This window comes from Calonectris borealis, chromosome 12 (assembly GCF_964195595.1).
Source record: "Calonectris borealis chromosome 12, bCalBor7.hap1.2, whole genome shotgun sequence".
Classification (NCBI taxonomy): Eukaryota; Metazoa; Chordata; class Aves; order Procellariiformes; family Procellariidae; genus Calonectris; species Calonectris borealis.
This window is the reverse complement of record NC_134323.1, coordinates 18511778-18525464: the sequence shown is the minus strand read 5'-3', so window position 1 is coordinate 18525464 and position 13687 is coordinate 18511778. Positions and strand designations below refer to the sequence as shown.

The following is a 13687-nucleotide window of genomic DNA, read 5'->3' as shown; positions in this document are numbered from 1 at the left end:
TTCACACTTCAATAACCTGCTTTTGTCAGCTTTTGGGGAGCTTTAGTTAAACTGTGAAACTGTTCCTCAGCTGTACGTGTTGACATTTCTTCGTGTGGTTTGATGTTGCACAGTAAGGACCTGGTTATAATTGTCAGAGAGGAAATTGTCGAGAGGAAAAATCCTGCTCGGAGAGTGGTTATCAACAGATGGAGTCAGGGAGACAGTTGAAGTTTCAGTCGTCAGCAGCCCCCTAGATTTTTAGTAACTGGATACTAGAAGGGGGTATCTGGATTGAGTCCCGTCATTGCAGGCACAGTTAAAAACGCTGATATGAGTCCATAGACCTCTGCCCAAGAAACCCTTGCACACCATAACCTGAGCAATTACCTGGGAGCAACAGGAGGAACATTTCTAGAGAAGTATGGAGGCAAAATAACCAGTCTGTTGGTGGCTGTCCTCAAGACAAGAGGCAGCAGCACCAGAAAACAACTGTAGTTCGTTGCACAGAGAAATACAGTTTGGTGACCTGGGTGAATGCAGATGGGAATTTCTGTCAGCTAGAAGGAGGTGGTGAGTGCTTTGAAGCTCATGGTATGCCTTGGGGTCTTGGGGGATACCTCGGTTTAGATCAATCATTTAGAAAGGGGTAAAAACCCTTAAGAGGACCTTAGTATGAGAGAATAACATGAAAAGAAATTAGAGAACAAAGTCCTTACTTCCATTATTTATAGAAAAACTGCGTTCCCACCTCAGTAAGATCTTTCAGTGTCCCCTATCGCCTCCTGCTTGCCCTTGGTTTCTCGTCCCTGTGCAAGTGCACGTGCACCCAGGCCATCAGCTGCCACCGCGGCCGGTCAGCGGGGAGGAGCCGGCACGCGCCGCGGCCAGCCCGGAGCTCTGGGCTGCTCAGCCCAGCAGAGGAGGCAACTACTGGGCCTCCTCTTCGGTGATCATCTTCCTCCTCAGCCTACGAGCTCTTTTTCCAGGAACTTGTAAGAACTTACTTTCTCCAACGCTGCTGTCAAATCTGTTCAATATTGGCCTGTTTGGTTCAAGAAGTTTGTGGTGGGAAGTGTTGGCCAGCAGATCGATACGTGATTGAACAGACTTCATTTACTTAGCAAATGGTGTGTGCAGGAGTCACGCAGATGGGGGGGGAGGCTGTATTTACAGCAACTCTTTATGTTTTTATTTTCCTTTATTTATTTTCAGGTATACACTTACAGCATTTGTGAGCTTTATGATCAGATTATGTCTTTGAGCAAAAAGATACACTATCAGTGGGAGGAATCAACATTTGACCAATACTCAGGATTGTCATAGATTGGGGAGAAAGGGTGTTTTTCAGTGTTACTGTTATTTTTTTGGATGCATTTGAGAATGTTTCCCCTTTCTCAGTGGTTTCCTTGTTTGCGCTTTTTGAAAAAAAAAAACAAACCACAATTTTTTAAAAATCGGGAAATATGATTGTGAAATAATTCTAAAGAAAAGGATTCCTTTAGATTTGGTTGGCTCCTTGATTTTTTTCACTTTGATACAGATGAACTCACTCAGTTGTGACACTAAAGCTCTGTGCTAAGTCGTACTCGTTCAGGATAGCTGTATGGACTTCCACATCTGCTATACGCAAAGAGGGCAAAATTAAGGGTACAATGGGGTTAGCTTCATTGTTCTACCTTCATTATACAAATAACTTGCAATGCTAAAAATACAAAATTTCCACCCCTTTTGGGATAGAAGTAAATCTAAGCCAGTTGTGATGTTTAAGCACCATTCACCCTTTATAGGATGATTACTTATCAGAAGCAAAGCTGGTAAGTATCTCCTTAGAGCCCATCAGCCACAGTAATGCTGCTATATATACAATTTGCATCACCAGAAAATGCATACATACCAAAAATTAATTTGGGCAGTTTACTGCAGCAATGACAAAAGAGATGCACATGATGATAATTTTCATTTTGTACTATGTTTGTCTAAGGATGACAGTGAAATAATTATGCCTCCTAATGCTCCTTTCAAAGATGGCATTGGTTTAATTATATTAAAAGTGTCATGGTTTAACCCCAGCTGGCAACTAAGCGTCACACAGCCGCTCGCTCACTCCCCCCCGGTGGGATGGGGGAGAGGATCGGAAGACTAAAACTCATGGGTTGAGATAAAGACAGCTTGATAGGTAAAGCAAAACAAGGAATTCATCACCACTTCCCATCGGCAGGCAGGTGCTCAGCCATCCCCAGGAAAGCAGGGCTCCATCACGTGTAACGGTTACTTGGGAAGACAAACGCCATCACTCCAAAGTCCCCCCTTCCTTCTTCTTCCCCCAACTTTATATGCTGAGCATGACGTCATATGGTATGGGATATCCCTTTGGTCAGCTGGGGTCAGCTGTCCCAGCTGTGTCCCCTCCCAACTTCTTGTGCACCCCCAGCCTCCTCGTGGGTGGGGTGGGGTGGGGTGAGGAGCAGAAAAGGCCTTGACTGTGTGTGAGCACTGCTCAGCAGTGACGAAAACATCCCTGTGTTATCAACACTGTTTTTGGCACAAATCCAAAGCATAGCCCCATACGAGCTGCTATGAACAAAAAGAACTCTATCCCAGCCAAAACCAGCACAAAAGGTAGAGAAATGAGATGAGCTGCAAGTGGTTAGATCGTGTGAAAAATGAAGTTTTAAATGTATACTTCATTGTCTAAATGCTCACAGATGACTTTTCTCCCTATAATAACCACAGAAAATGTGTTGGCAGCATATCATAATCAATAATCCATACTCCTATTTATGTGCTATAGGCACTCCAAAACTCCCCAGACATATTTATTACCCAAGTTTATAACCAGATTCAAATCAGATCCTACGTTTGTGCCAAAAATTGAACTGCAGTCATCTCACAGCAAATAATTCTATCTACCTGACAGAAGAGTCTTAAATTCCTGATTTTTCCCAGAGTGAAATTCACTTTAATCTGGTATTAATGCATTTTTCCTTCAATTGCCTGCAAAAGAGTCCCATAATCTTACAGCAGTGATTGCGCAGACAGTGGAAGGTACTGTACATACATAGCATTATTGAAGGTTTTTCTGTCATCTAGATTGTGTAAAATCCTTTGACGTTAATGGGGACAAGTTTTCTCTCTAGGGTTATGTTGAATTTCTCTTTGAGTGTTTTTTCCACCTCTTCATCTTCAAGAGTTACGAATTCCACCAGATCCATGTTTTCCTTGTAGTTATATGTGGTCTCAGTGAGTGTCCACCCAATTAGTGCTTGAAAGCCATCGGTGGTCTGGAGGGTGCAGATGGACTTCTTAGTGAAGAGGGACTCTGGAGACGTCTGAAGGTACGTGCACTGGAAACGGAAATCTTCCACTGTCTGTGGCTCAAGGCTGAACATGTAAACTTTCCGACACTCTTTTTTCTCCAAAAGATCAGAATTAGAGAAATTTTGATTGGGGATATATTGTTTCCGCCTCATTTTCTCAAGGTACCAGATGGCATTTTTTTCCGTGAAGCGAAAGATGCCGGGAGCCTGGGGCTGGTCTTTTCCCGACACAAGCTCCATCGGTTGCCACATCTGATAGGATACACCAAAGCCTCCGTCAACAATATAGGCTTTGCCATCGATAACTACCTTTACAAGCAGATGGGTCATGATGGTGGCGTATGCGTTTTGATGTGGATTGAACACATACGCTCCCAGGAAGCTGGCGTCGTACCCCAGGCGTGTCAGGACCCAGCCCAACAGCTGGTTGTTCTCCATGCACCAGCCACCCCGCTTCCTCCGCACGATTTTGTTATAAACGTGCTCCAACTCCAAAGTAATTTTCTCCCCGCAATGGATGCTGAGGTTTTCGAAGGGAACAGCACGGATGTGGTGCTGGAATATATCAGTTAAGGTTTCCAAATCTTGTTTTTCATGGGAACCTTTATAGCCGGTTCTCGCAAAATACTCTTCAAGGTTCATGTCACCTGTAAAGGAAGGAATTGCATTTTGGTTTTGTTTCTTTACATCAATGATTTATGATGCTGTGAAAAACTGCCCAGGCTGCTGCCAGCAAAGATGCTTTAATCTACTGAGCCTCATCAGAGCAGTTTTTAGAGGTAACAAGTACTCATATCGAACGGTTCCCAGAGCAAAGAAGAGCAGTGCACGTGCGGGTTTGCTTTTTGTCTTGGAGTCATCCCTACGGCAAACAGCTGATGCAATTTCAGCTTGATATGCGGTGGCTGCGAAACAGGGCTTTGCTGTATTTGCATTGTAACAGCGGGGTTAAGAAGAAATGTAAGATCACGCTAGGGAGCGTTCAGGAGATTTCATGAAAACCGGTCTAAATCCACTGTTCGGTGAAAGGAGTGTCGGCGGGGGAAGCAGTGTCATCTGCCAGTTGGAGGGAGGATAATTTGAGCCAGGATTCACATGTTCTTTTCATGAGTCTGATCTGCGTGACAGTAAATGAATTGCTTGTTCGGTACATGTCGCTCTTTCACCACTTACAGAAAGTGAAAATGATACTCCCTGCACATTTTGTAAAGTGTCAAGTTTTATTCAGATAATTATAACTGAAAAAAACCTCTGACCTTTGCAAAAGTTGCAGACCACTGTCTCTCTTGTCTGCTCTGAGTGTTGCACAAACCCATGTTGGTGTTGGAATAATGAATCTGAATGGAGGCCAGTGACCTAAAAGACAAAGAGCACATCTCTATTCCCTGCCGTGCCCCACGTCTCACAGGGTGCCCTGAAAATGAGCAGGGGCTGCCTTACATCTCTCTAGTCCTGGCCTTTCTCAAAACTCACTTTATTCCTTCCAGAGGAGGCGTAACGGAGAATTACCGAAGCCTCGTACAGTGCATCCCTGGTCGGTCCTGCCTCCAGCAGTGTCGACCTCCTGGCCTGCCTTGGTAGGACTCCTCCTGAGCAAGATCGCTGGATGAGGAACTACTCAACTTCTGTTCTGCTTTCTAATACCATGGAAAGTCACGGATAGTCATCTGGTTTTGGCAATGGCCCGTCACAGTCTGCTGGCCACCGTTATGAGCTGGATGCTCTGTAAGTATCTGATAGATACTGTTTGTAAAACGCACCGTGGGACATCTGCTTGGGTATGGAGCTGGGCACACAATGTTTGGAAGCAAAGAAAGCACTAAGCGTTTCAGCAGTCTGGAGTTACCGTGAATATTTAGCTTCTTGACAACCCACAAAGCTACTTGGAAATCTTTTGTGCATACAGTAAGCTGAGGTTTAGACACTTAATATTAGCGACTCAGGAAGACTGTTGTGTTCAGATAGATTCAGCAGTGAGCCATGGAATGTTTACTGCAAACTAGAATTTCTCAAGATGATTTTCAGTGACAGGTTCGTGATGTGCATATGCATGGTATAGAAACGGCTGTCCAGAGTGAGTGGAAAGCCCCATCAAAAGCTGCGTGTTACCTTCTACAGAAAGGAATTTAGCTTCCAGTGATATTTAAGTGTATTGTTGGGGGATATTCTCAATGTAATATTTGTTAAGTAGAACATAAGACTTCTGGAACTTTTTTCTTTTGATTTGCAGAATCCAAGTCTATCCGATCCTACCCACTCAAATTGTGAATGTTAAATAGATCACACCAGCATAAAGCTGGTTCTGGAGTTTATATTATATGTAATTTCTCTCTGCAGCTCCCTAATATGATTGATCAGCGTTAGATCTTGACTCTAGGAGATGAAAGCTACAGTTCTTTTGAATTGTGCGCAGATCAGATGAAAAGCTAGATACAGAAAAGGTAGTCCCACAAATGTAGCTATGATTTATGCAGAGAAAAACATCAGCAGAAGAACTTTAAAGAACTATTTCTAAATGTGCAAATGAAGGTGTTCATGCAAAAATATTCATTAACAGGACTATGCACACTATCAGCAATTCCACTGTTAAAATATGCTATCTGTCTACTTTTATCCTAATATGTCAGCACATGGACTTTCTGGGGTACACAAACCACAGTTGGTAATTTCATTTTTTTAAGTTGTTTTTAAAGGGCTGTAATTTTATTCCCATAAAGCAGAATCTATTGATTATTAGATTGCTTTTTTTGCTTCCTTTGCCTTCACAGTATTTTTAAAGAAAGTTAAAAATCTAAAAGAATAACTTCCAACAAGAGGTTGTAGTTCTAAATTTGTATCAACCATTGTATCTAAACAAAAGCATCTCTCTCATAGTCAAGAGAATCTCCTCCTGAGGAGCAGAAAGACAGAAGAATTGAAATTGCCATATCATTGTTTTCCCCTTTTAAAAGCCCGTCTTTAGCAGGCAATATTTTAGCTCTATATCCAAACATTTTTGTAACATTTTTCCTAAAGAGAATACTGCTTATGTTATTGCCCATGACCTTTACCATCACAAATAAAGCAAGTTTGTTGTTTGGGTTTTTTTGAGGTTTTTTAAGAAAATAAACTTACCTCTTAAAATAGCCTTATTTATTTATTGATGTATTCAGCTTCTGGGTTGTTTATTACTAGGGCAGCAGTCAGTAAAGCCAGGAGCGGATACAAATTGCGAGGGTTGTCTTCCGCTTTAAGCTCTGCTGGCCCTCACTCCTGAATCTTAAATGCGGAGAAGGGGCAGAGTCCACCCAAAATGAATGCACATTTTTGGACTTCACTGATCCATGAGCAAATTAAACTTTGTTTCTTCTCTATTAGTAGATGTTTATGTTTTCCCCTGGTTAAGACCAGACTGAACTTGTTTTCCATGTCAAATAATTACAGTAGACAGTCGCAAAGGGCTCCGTAATTTTTTTACCTTAAATTATTGTTATTTTGCAAGCCAGCACTTTGCGGTGGAGGATAGTCATCTGCTTCCTTGTGGGTGCACTGAATTGCCAAGGTATTGCAGGCTGCGTTTTCCCAGGCTCCGTGGATGCACAAAATGACCCTTCTTTGCTCACAAAGGAAGTTTTTCAATCTGTTCAAAGCTTCCACTGCAGCAGATAGTTATTTTGGAGCTGCCACACCTAACGAATGCCATGACAAATATTTATTTGCACGAAGTAATGCATTTCCTCTCTAAAACTTGGCTTTCTGCATCTTCAGATGTGTCGCAGGGCTGTTTGTTTAATTCTCTCTGTGTCAAGCATGTCTCCTCTTCATTTGATGGAGGTGGAAAGTTGGAGGTCCCTTTTGGGAAGGCAAAGGGCACATTAGCCTGCATCTGGGAAAGCACCTGAGTTCTGCGCACGTCAGGTGCCCCGTGAGTCTGTGTGGTTGAATAACGCGAGCGTCAAAGTCTTTTCCTTGGCTAAGGACTGATGCTCTTCTGTCGTCCTCTTTCATGACACATCCTGTACAGCGCCCGCCACGGGTATCATAAAGGTAAAAGGCTTTTGTGTTACGTATGGCATGCTGTGAAACCACACTGGTGGCGTGTCCTAACTTCCCAGTGTTTTCTTTCATATCTGCAGTGTTACTTATTTAAGGGAGCTTTTGTGCAGAATACCTTTTGTAATTAATATGAAGAGTGTTATCTATAATACCGTCATGCCTGCTTGACATCGCGGGAAGGTTAGGCCCCAAAGGTTTAGATCATAGTTTGCAAAGGTTCATCTAACTTTGATTGTTTCCATTTTTGATACCAAAAGCCTGATTTTTAAGAACTGTTGAATCGTCTCAGCTTCTATTGATTTTGTTTCTATTTCAGAGACACAGAAAAATCACACTCAGAAAAACTGGACACTCAAAATTAGAGCGCTTTGGGGGTTTTTTAAGTGCCCTTGCATAAATAGTTCACTTTAAGTCAATGTCTGGTAAGGGAGTAGGACTCAAGTCTTTCAACTTATTTCATCATAAGCTAATCGGCACCTAATAGTGGCTTGTTTTGAGAAAGTCTTAAGCTTTCTTTTTTCTATGAAGTCTTTGAAAGCCAAATTCAGCTCAACTTTCTATTTCAGATTGTTAAAGGAAGTGAATAATTTGTAAAACTCTGCTGAGAAGAAGATTGGAAATAATACCAAAAAAGGTTAGAGGTCTTTTGTGTAAAAATGGTAACACAGCTTCTCCTTCTGTATCGTTTTGGTCGTCTTTGCCACAAAATATATCTGAAATAAGATGAGATCCAGAGAGGTGGAACAAAATGTTATGGAGTCAAAAAGCAATTTCCATATGAGCAAATTAGAAGTAGTAAGATGTCTCAGTTTCTAAAGAAGGAGAAGTTTAGGAAAAAATATGCAATCGGTATATGCAGTTAATTAGCAATGTACTTGAATTTACCAAGCTTTGTGTTCATCTGACTAGCTCAACTTTAGAATCAGATTAATGTTATTAATGTTAATTTTAGAACTTTTTATACTGGATATTTAAAGATCCATCTAGTACAACATTAGAATCAGATCGTATCCACTAAATTAGGTGGCAAGCCACGAACGTTCACTGGTACGAGTTTGTTCTCCAGCACTATATTGAATTTGTCTTTCAGTGTCTTCTCAACCTCTTCATCTGTAAGAGTTGTGATCTGCACCAGGTCCACGTCCTCCATGTAATTATACTTCACCTCAGTGAAGGTCCATCCAACTAAGGCATAAAGCCCTTCAGTGGTCTGGAGACTGCAGATTGACTTCTTCTGAAGTATGGTATCTGGAGACACTTGTAGGTACGTGTTTAGCTCCTGGAAGTCATTTATATGTCGTGGCTCAAGAGTGAATGTATACATTTTTCTGATATTCCCCAGTTCTGGAGTATCAGCGATCGGGACACTTTGCTCGGGAATATAGTGCTTCCTTTTGACTTTCTCAAAGTACCAGGTGCCGTTATCTTCCATGAAGCGGAAGATGCCGGGGATCTGGGGTTGATCCTTCCCAGAAATCAACATCAGTGGCTGCCACGCCTGGTAGGCACCACCAAAACCGGCATCTACTATGTAGGAATTTCCCTTGATCACCACCTTCAGCAGGATATGATTTAGCTCAGCACTGTATGCCCTCTCTGCTGGCTTATAACTATTTGCTCCAAGAATACAGACGTCATACCCTAGTTCTTGCAAGGCCCAAAATAAAAGGTGGTTGCTTTCCAGGCACCATCCACCACGTTTCTTTCTCACAATCTTATTGTAAGTAGATTGTAAATCCAGTTCGATGGTCTCCCCGCAATGCATGCTGAGGTTTTCAAAAGGAATTGCCTGGATGTGGCGCTGGAAGATGACTGTTAAGGTTTGCAAGTCTGCATCCTTATGGGACTCGTTGTAAGAAATTCTTGCGAAATACTCTTGAATGTTCATTTTGCCTGTGTGAGCAGAAAAATAGCCAGTTACTGTTGTGCGGTTGTCAAGGGTTCACTCCTACTCCTGTAGCAGAGGTTAACCAGCCTGCCAAGGTAGCCCAGGCCGTTTCAGTGGGGATTTGAAAGAAGCCTGTGCCCTGACAGGAGGCGAATGCAGGCTAGACCTGGCTGTGCCTCTGTACTTCGTACAAAAGAGGTGGGGTAGGAGCAGGTGACAATAATGCTTTCCCTCTCTCAGAGTTGCCTTCAACCCAGGTGGGTGTCTTTCCTATGGGAAGACACGGCGTGGCACAACAGAATCTCTGGCCCCGGATGAGGGTCCCATGTGACAAAAAATGTATAAAAAATGTATAAAACAACAGGTTTGCAGAAAAGTTGCCAGACCATACCGGTATGAAAGTCACAGCAATTCCCTACTGTTTCTTTTGCCCTAACAGGTAAGCAATTCTTTGTTTATCCCACAGGTCATCTAACTGGAAGGTTTTACAGTCACGGCTTCAGCTAACTGGGATTAACACCTCAGCGTGTCACCGTTTTAGACAGGCTGCCATGTGAAGTGGGTTGTTGTTTTCTTAATCTCTTTAGTTTCCCTGTGGAGTTCAGACAGAGCCTTGACCCTGGCTGTTGAAGGAAGGAACTGCTAATTTTTCTAACCTAAGGGTCAGAGGAATTGGTAATTACTAAGAATACATTCAAGGCGTATTCATCGGCTTTTGGTTTCTTTTACCATCTTTTACAAACCAAGGCCTTAGTTTCAGCTCAATAATTGGGTATATTTTGTGTCTTCATGGCTCTGATCCCTTTCCCTCTCATTAGCAGAAAGAGACTGTCATTGGTACTGGCTGTGTGGCCAAGATGCAAAAGGTTCCCTATAACCCTTCTAACCCACCGACTCATCTGGGAGCTGCAAGGATTTCTTGTCCCTTTAATTTAGATTTAATTTGGCTTTTTGCCACGCAAGGATATTTGTTTTCCAGAACCATTCACAATCTGCTAAGGACTGTATTAGTTTCCAAAAAGTCGGAGCATTTCCTGCTCCTTGAAATGGGTTGCACATTCCCTGGGAGGATTTTCCAAAAATCATTTGACGCAGAGGAGATGGGAGAGATTATCTTCCAGCGCCTGTTCTCGGCTTTGGTCCAACTCTCCCCTGGGAGTGACCGGCAGTTTGACCCGATGTCCATGCCAGCACTCAAGCAGGCGCTGGGAGCTTTGGAAAATCCCCCCTCAAATACAGAGGTGGAAATCCCCCTGCCCCTGCAGGTCAGCATGTCAGATGACCTAACCTCTAGACTTTAACCACAATTTTCATGCCAGCAGCACAACTCACTTGACTTTGTTGTGTTGCTCCTGATCTGCGCTGGTACCAGGATTCAGAGTGGCTGATGCAAAAACACAAGCAAATATAACAAAATAGAGGACTATCCCAATAAGGGAATAAGAAATAAATATTTTCACTTCAAAAGGACCCAAAGAGGCTACATGAAAAAACAGTAATGTGTCTTTGATACTGCATTTTATGGGTTTTTCCATCCCTTTTTTAGGACAAGGGCACTCATCTCTGGCAGGATCTCCTTGGAAACGCTGGCTGTAGAAAGCCATTCCCTCCCCAACAGCACGTGTGCGCTGGCAAGCTCATCCTGTGGTCCTCTCCCTCGTTTTTCTTTCTATTCCCACTTTAGCCATTTTGCATACCAGATAGAAACATCTTTTCCCTGTGACGGTGTCGAGCTGAACCTCTCTGACCAGGAGGGGCCCAAGCGAGTCCGTTAGCCTGGTGGGTCTGATACGCTTGAAATTTGCTTTCAAGCAAAAACCGATCAGTCCCTGCTCTGGGCCAGCAGCAGAAGACCCGATGCCCTCCCTATAACGTGTCTCCTGGGTCTGGGTGTCCCCACCACCCCGGTGAGAGTGCAGCGTAGAACCAGCTCCCCTCTTCCAGCCATGAGCAACCTCCCCATCCAGAGCCTCCATGGGCTGCTGGCAATGAGGCTTCGGCAAAACATATTCTGGGAAATTCGCAGCCCGTGCCTCACTTTCCCCAGCTGCCCCTTCTCTGGCCTCATCAATTTAAAGTCTGTCTGGCAGAGAGAGCCTCGCCGTGGCTGACAAAACGGGCTCTGATCTCAGTCAATACTTAAAGAGGCTTAAGTATCAGAAAGCTGCAGTGCAAAATCATTGGCGTGAGGGAGCATTCACTAAACCAGTGTTTACTCCCTCGCCTTCCCGGAGGCAGCTTTGCTTCTGGGCACAACCGTTCCCACCGCGCTGGCGACGGGATCCCTCGCCCGGGGGACGGTTTGTGTTCCAAACCCGGGTTAAGCCTCAGTCCAGATCTCAGCCTTGGCTACTTTTGCTCCCGCCGCAGCCGAGCTTCATTCAGCATTCGTGCGTGTTTACAGAGCAGCGTGGTGGGTAGCGGGATTCAGACGTTAGTTCTGCCTGTCTGCAAGCGTCCCTGGGGATCGCTGGGTCCTTTCATAATTAGGCTGAATAGATCTTCTCTGCTAAAATTCAGGAGAGGCTTCCAAGGTTGGATCCTCTTGCACGTGCCTCTACCATTTGTTTGATTTTAAGCTACGCTGCGAGTCAGGAGCTGGATTTTTCGTACACTGGCTCAGCATGTGGGGGTTAGTTTAAGTCTCGAGCACTTGATCTTTGTACTGGGACAACGTCCTTGCAATGCAACGCACGCTGTCGGCTGTGGGGTTGCTGATTTATATAAAGTAATTTATACTTTGCTGATGTGCTTACAGTGCTAAGCACATGGTATGCGGACACACAGGGGTGGGCTTTTCCAAAGAGGCTGACCCACAGCTGCAGGATGAAGTTAAAGATCAGACACTCGGGCACTTACCTCTCAGCCAGCGAGCTCAGGCTTTCCGCCCTGGTTTGCTCCAAAGTTCCCAGGAAGAGTTGTACTGGGAACTGCTGCTCTTAAAGGTCCAGGCTGCCTTTTCTGCCTGGCAGGGACAGCGGTACCCTCCAGCAGAATAGAAAAGAGGGGACAGAGTTTCTTCTTTTACGATATTTTATATTCTGATGGTTTAATTGGTTTATTTATATTGACATGTGTGTAGAAAGCCCTGTCATGCAATTCATTTTGTTAGGTGCTGCACAGAGAGCCTGGAAATGATCCAGTCCCCAAATTGTTTACAATATTGAGCAGATTTTAACCTCCCACAGTACTGATTGAGAACTGAAGCCTTCCAGGAATGCAAAGGAGAAATACAGTATGGGTATCGTGAGCAACTTTTGTGGTGGTTATAACCCCATCCTCAACCCCACAGCTCACCCAGGTGCTTCAGTCTCTGGGGCACCTTGATGGTTGCACCCATGCTGAAGCAGCAAAGCAATAGTGCAAATTTTGATACAGATTTTACATTGTTGACGCTTATGTGGCCTGGATCCCTGTAGGAAGCAACTTATGTTAGAGAGAGAGCAATCCAAGCCAAGAAGTCACTGATTTATTGGTGGGGGATGGCAGCTGTTGAATTAATCACACTGCACTGAGCTATTCTTCGTGGCTGATACCAGGCCCCCAACGCAACAAGGTCAGCTTTGCCAAGTCATTTAGCTGTCTAAATCCCCTCGGGTTCAAAGAGAAGCCCTGTCCTTCGGCAGCGAGGACGCTGCTCCCGGAGAGCACTGCACTCCCTGAGCCTGCTATGGCTTTAAGGATGTGCCTCCAGAGTTAGCGATAAGGAAAAAGCAAACTAGTGCAATCTGAGATGAAAAGCCTCTTTTTATTCCCCTTCCAACAGAGACCTTCATTCAATTGCTCAGCAATAAAATCTGCTTCTGTGGGTGTGCTGAGCAGGAGGTCCAGAAGTGCTGAGCTGTGCCACGAAGCGGGCAGCAGCCGGAGCAGCGGATGGGGCACATGCTCAAGGAGATGAGTCAGCTGAAAGGAAAGAGGTTTTTCTTATTATTGTTTGCCCTTCACATGCTGAATCTCTGGGGCAATGGACATCACGCCCTACTCCTTCCCCTGAGCCTATGAAGCAGCCCAAAGCACAAGAAACACCCAGGCACGGGGAGAGGAACGAGTGCAGCCCTTTCGAGGTGTTTCGCATGTTTATTCCCACAAATGATGGAGCTTCTTGGCTCTTCGTGGACCTTCTGCTGCCCCACACCCCTGCGAGACCTGGCTGGGCTTTCACCTCCATCCCGATGCTCTGCCCCAGCTGCCAGGCTGCTGCAAGGATAAACCCACCCAGTGTAGCTCCCTTAGCTCTTCCACTACTGTGGGCACCAAAGAAGGATACAGCTTGCAAACAAGCCAGATCCTGGGATCCAGTTTCTTCTGACCATCCCTGTTGCAAGCTGCTGGTCCACACTACAAGAAGCCCCTTTTTCTTCTGCGATCCACTACAGGGTCAGTCGTTAACGTTTCATTTCCCTATAGGATGGGGGAGCCTCATGCACTATAAGGAACTATTGCACAAATGCAGCCAAGCACC

The 13687-nt window shown here is 44.5% G+C and overlaps 2 protein-coding genes across 2 annotated transcripts; both read right to left on the bottom strand.

Moving 5' to 3' along the window:
- Positions 1 to 256: 256 nt before the first annotated feature.
- Positions 257 to 12136, bottom strand: LOC142087352 (arylamine N-acetyltransferase, pineal gland isozyme NAT-10). The gene is made up of 3 exons (XM_075161495.1): positions 12082 to 12136; positions 6414 to 9227; positions 257 to 3946 (listed from the first exon to the last, which is right to left on the bottom strand). Exon 3 carries the CDS (start codon positions 3939 to 3941, stop codon positions 3069 to 3071), a length of 873 nt encoding a protein of 290 aa, XP_075017596.1. The 5' UTR covers positions 3942 to 3946; positions 6414 to 9227; positions 12082 to 12136; the 3' UTR covers positions 257 to 3068.
- Positions 8335 to 9222, bottom strand: LOC142087351 (arylamine N-acetyltransferase, liver isozyme-like). The gene has a single exon (XM_075161493.1). It carries the CDS (start codon positions 9220 to 9222, stop codon positions 8335 to 8337), a length of 888 nt encoding a protein of 295 aa, XP_075017594.1.
- Positions 12137 to 13687: the final 1551 nt, after the last annotated feature.

Bases quoted from the DNA above. Each gene is read 5' to 3' on its own strand.
- LOC142087351 (XM_075161493.1), bottom strand. From the start codon at position 9,222: ATGAACATTCAAGAGTATTTCGCAAGAATTTCTTACAACGAGTCCCAT.
- LOC142087352 (XM_075161495.1), bottom strand. From the start codon at position 3,941: ATGAACCTTGAAGAGTATTTTGCGAGAACCGGCTATAAAGGTTCCCAT.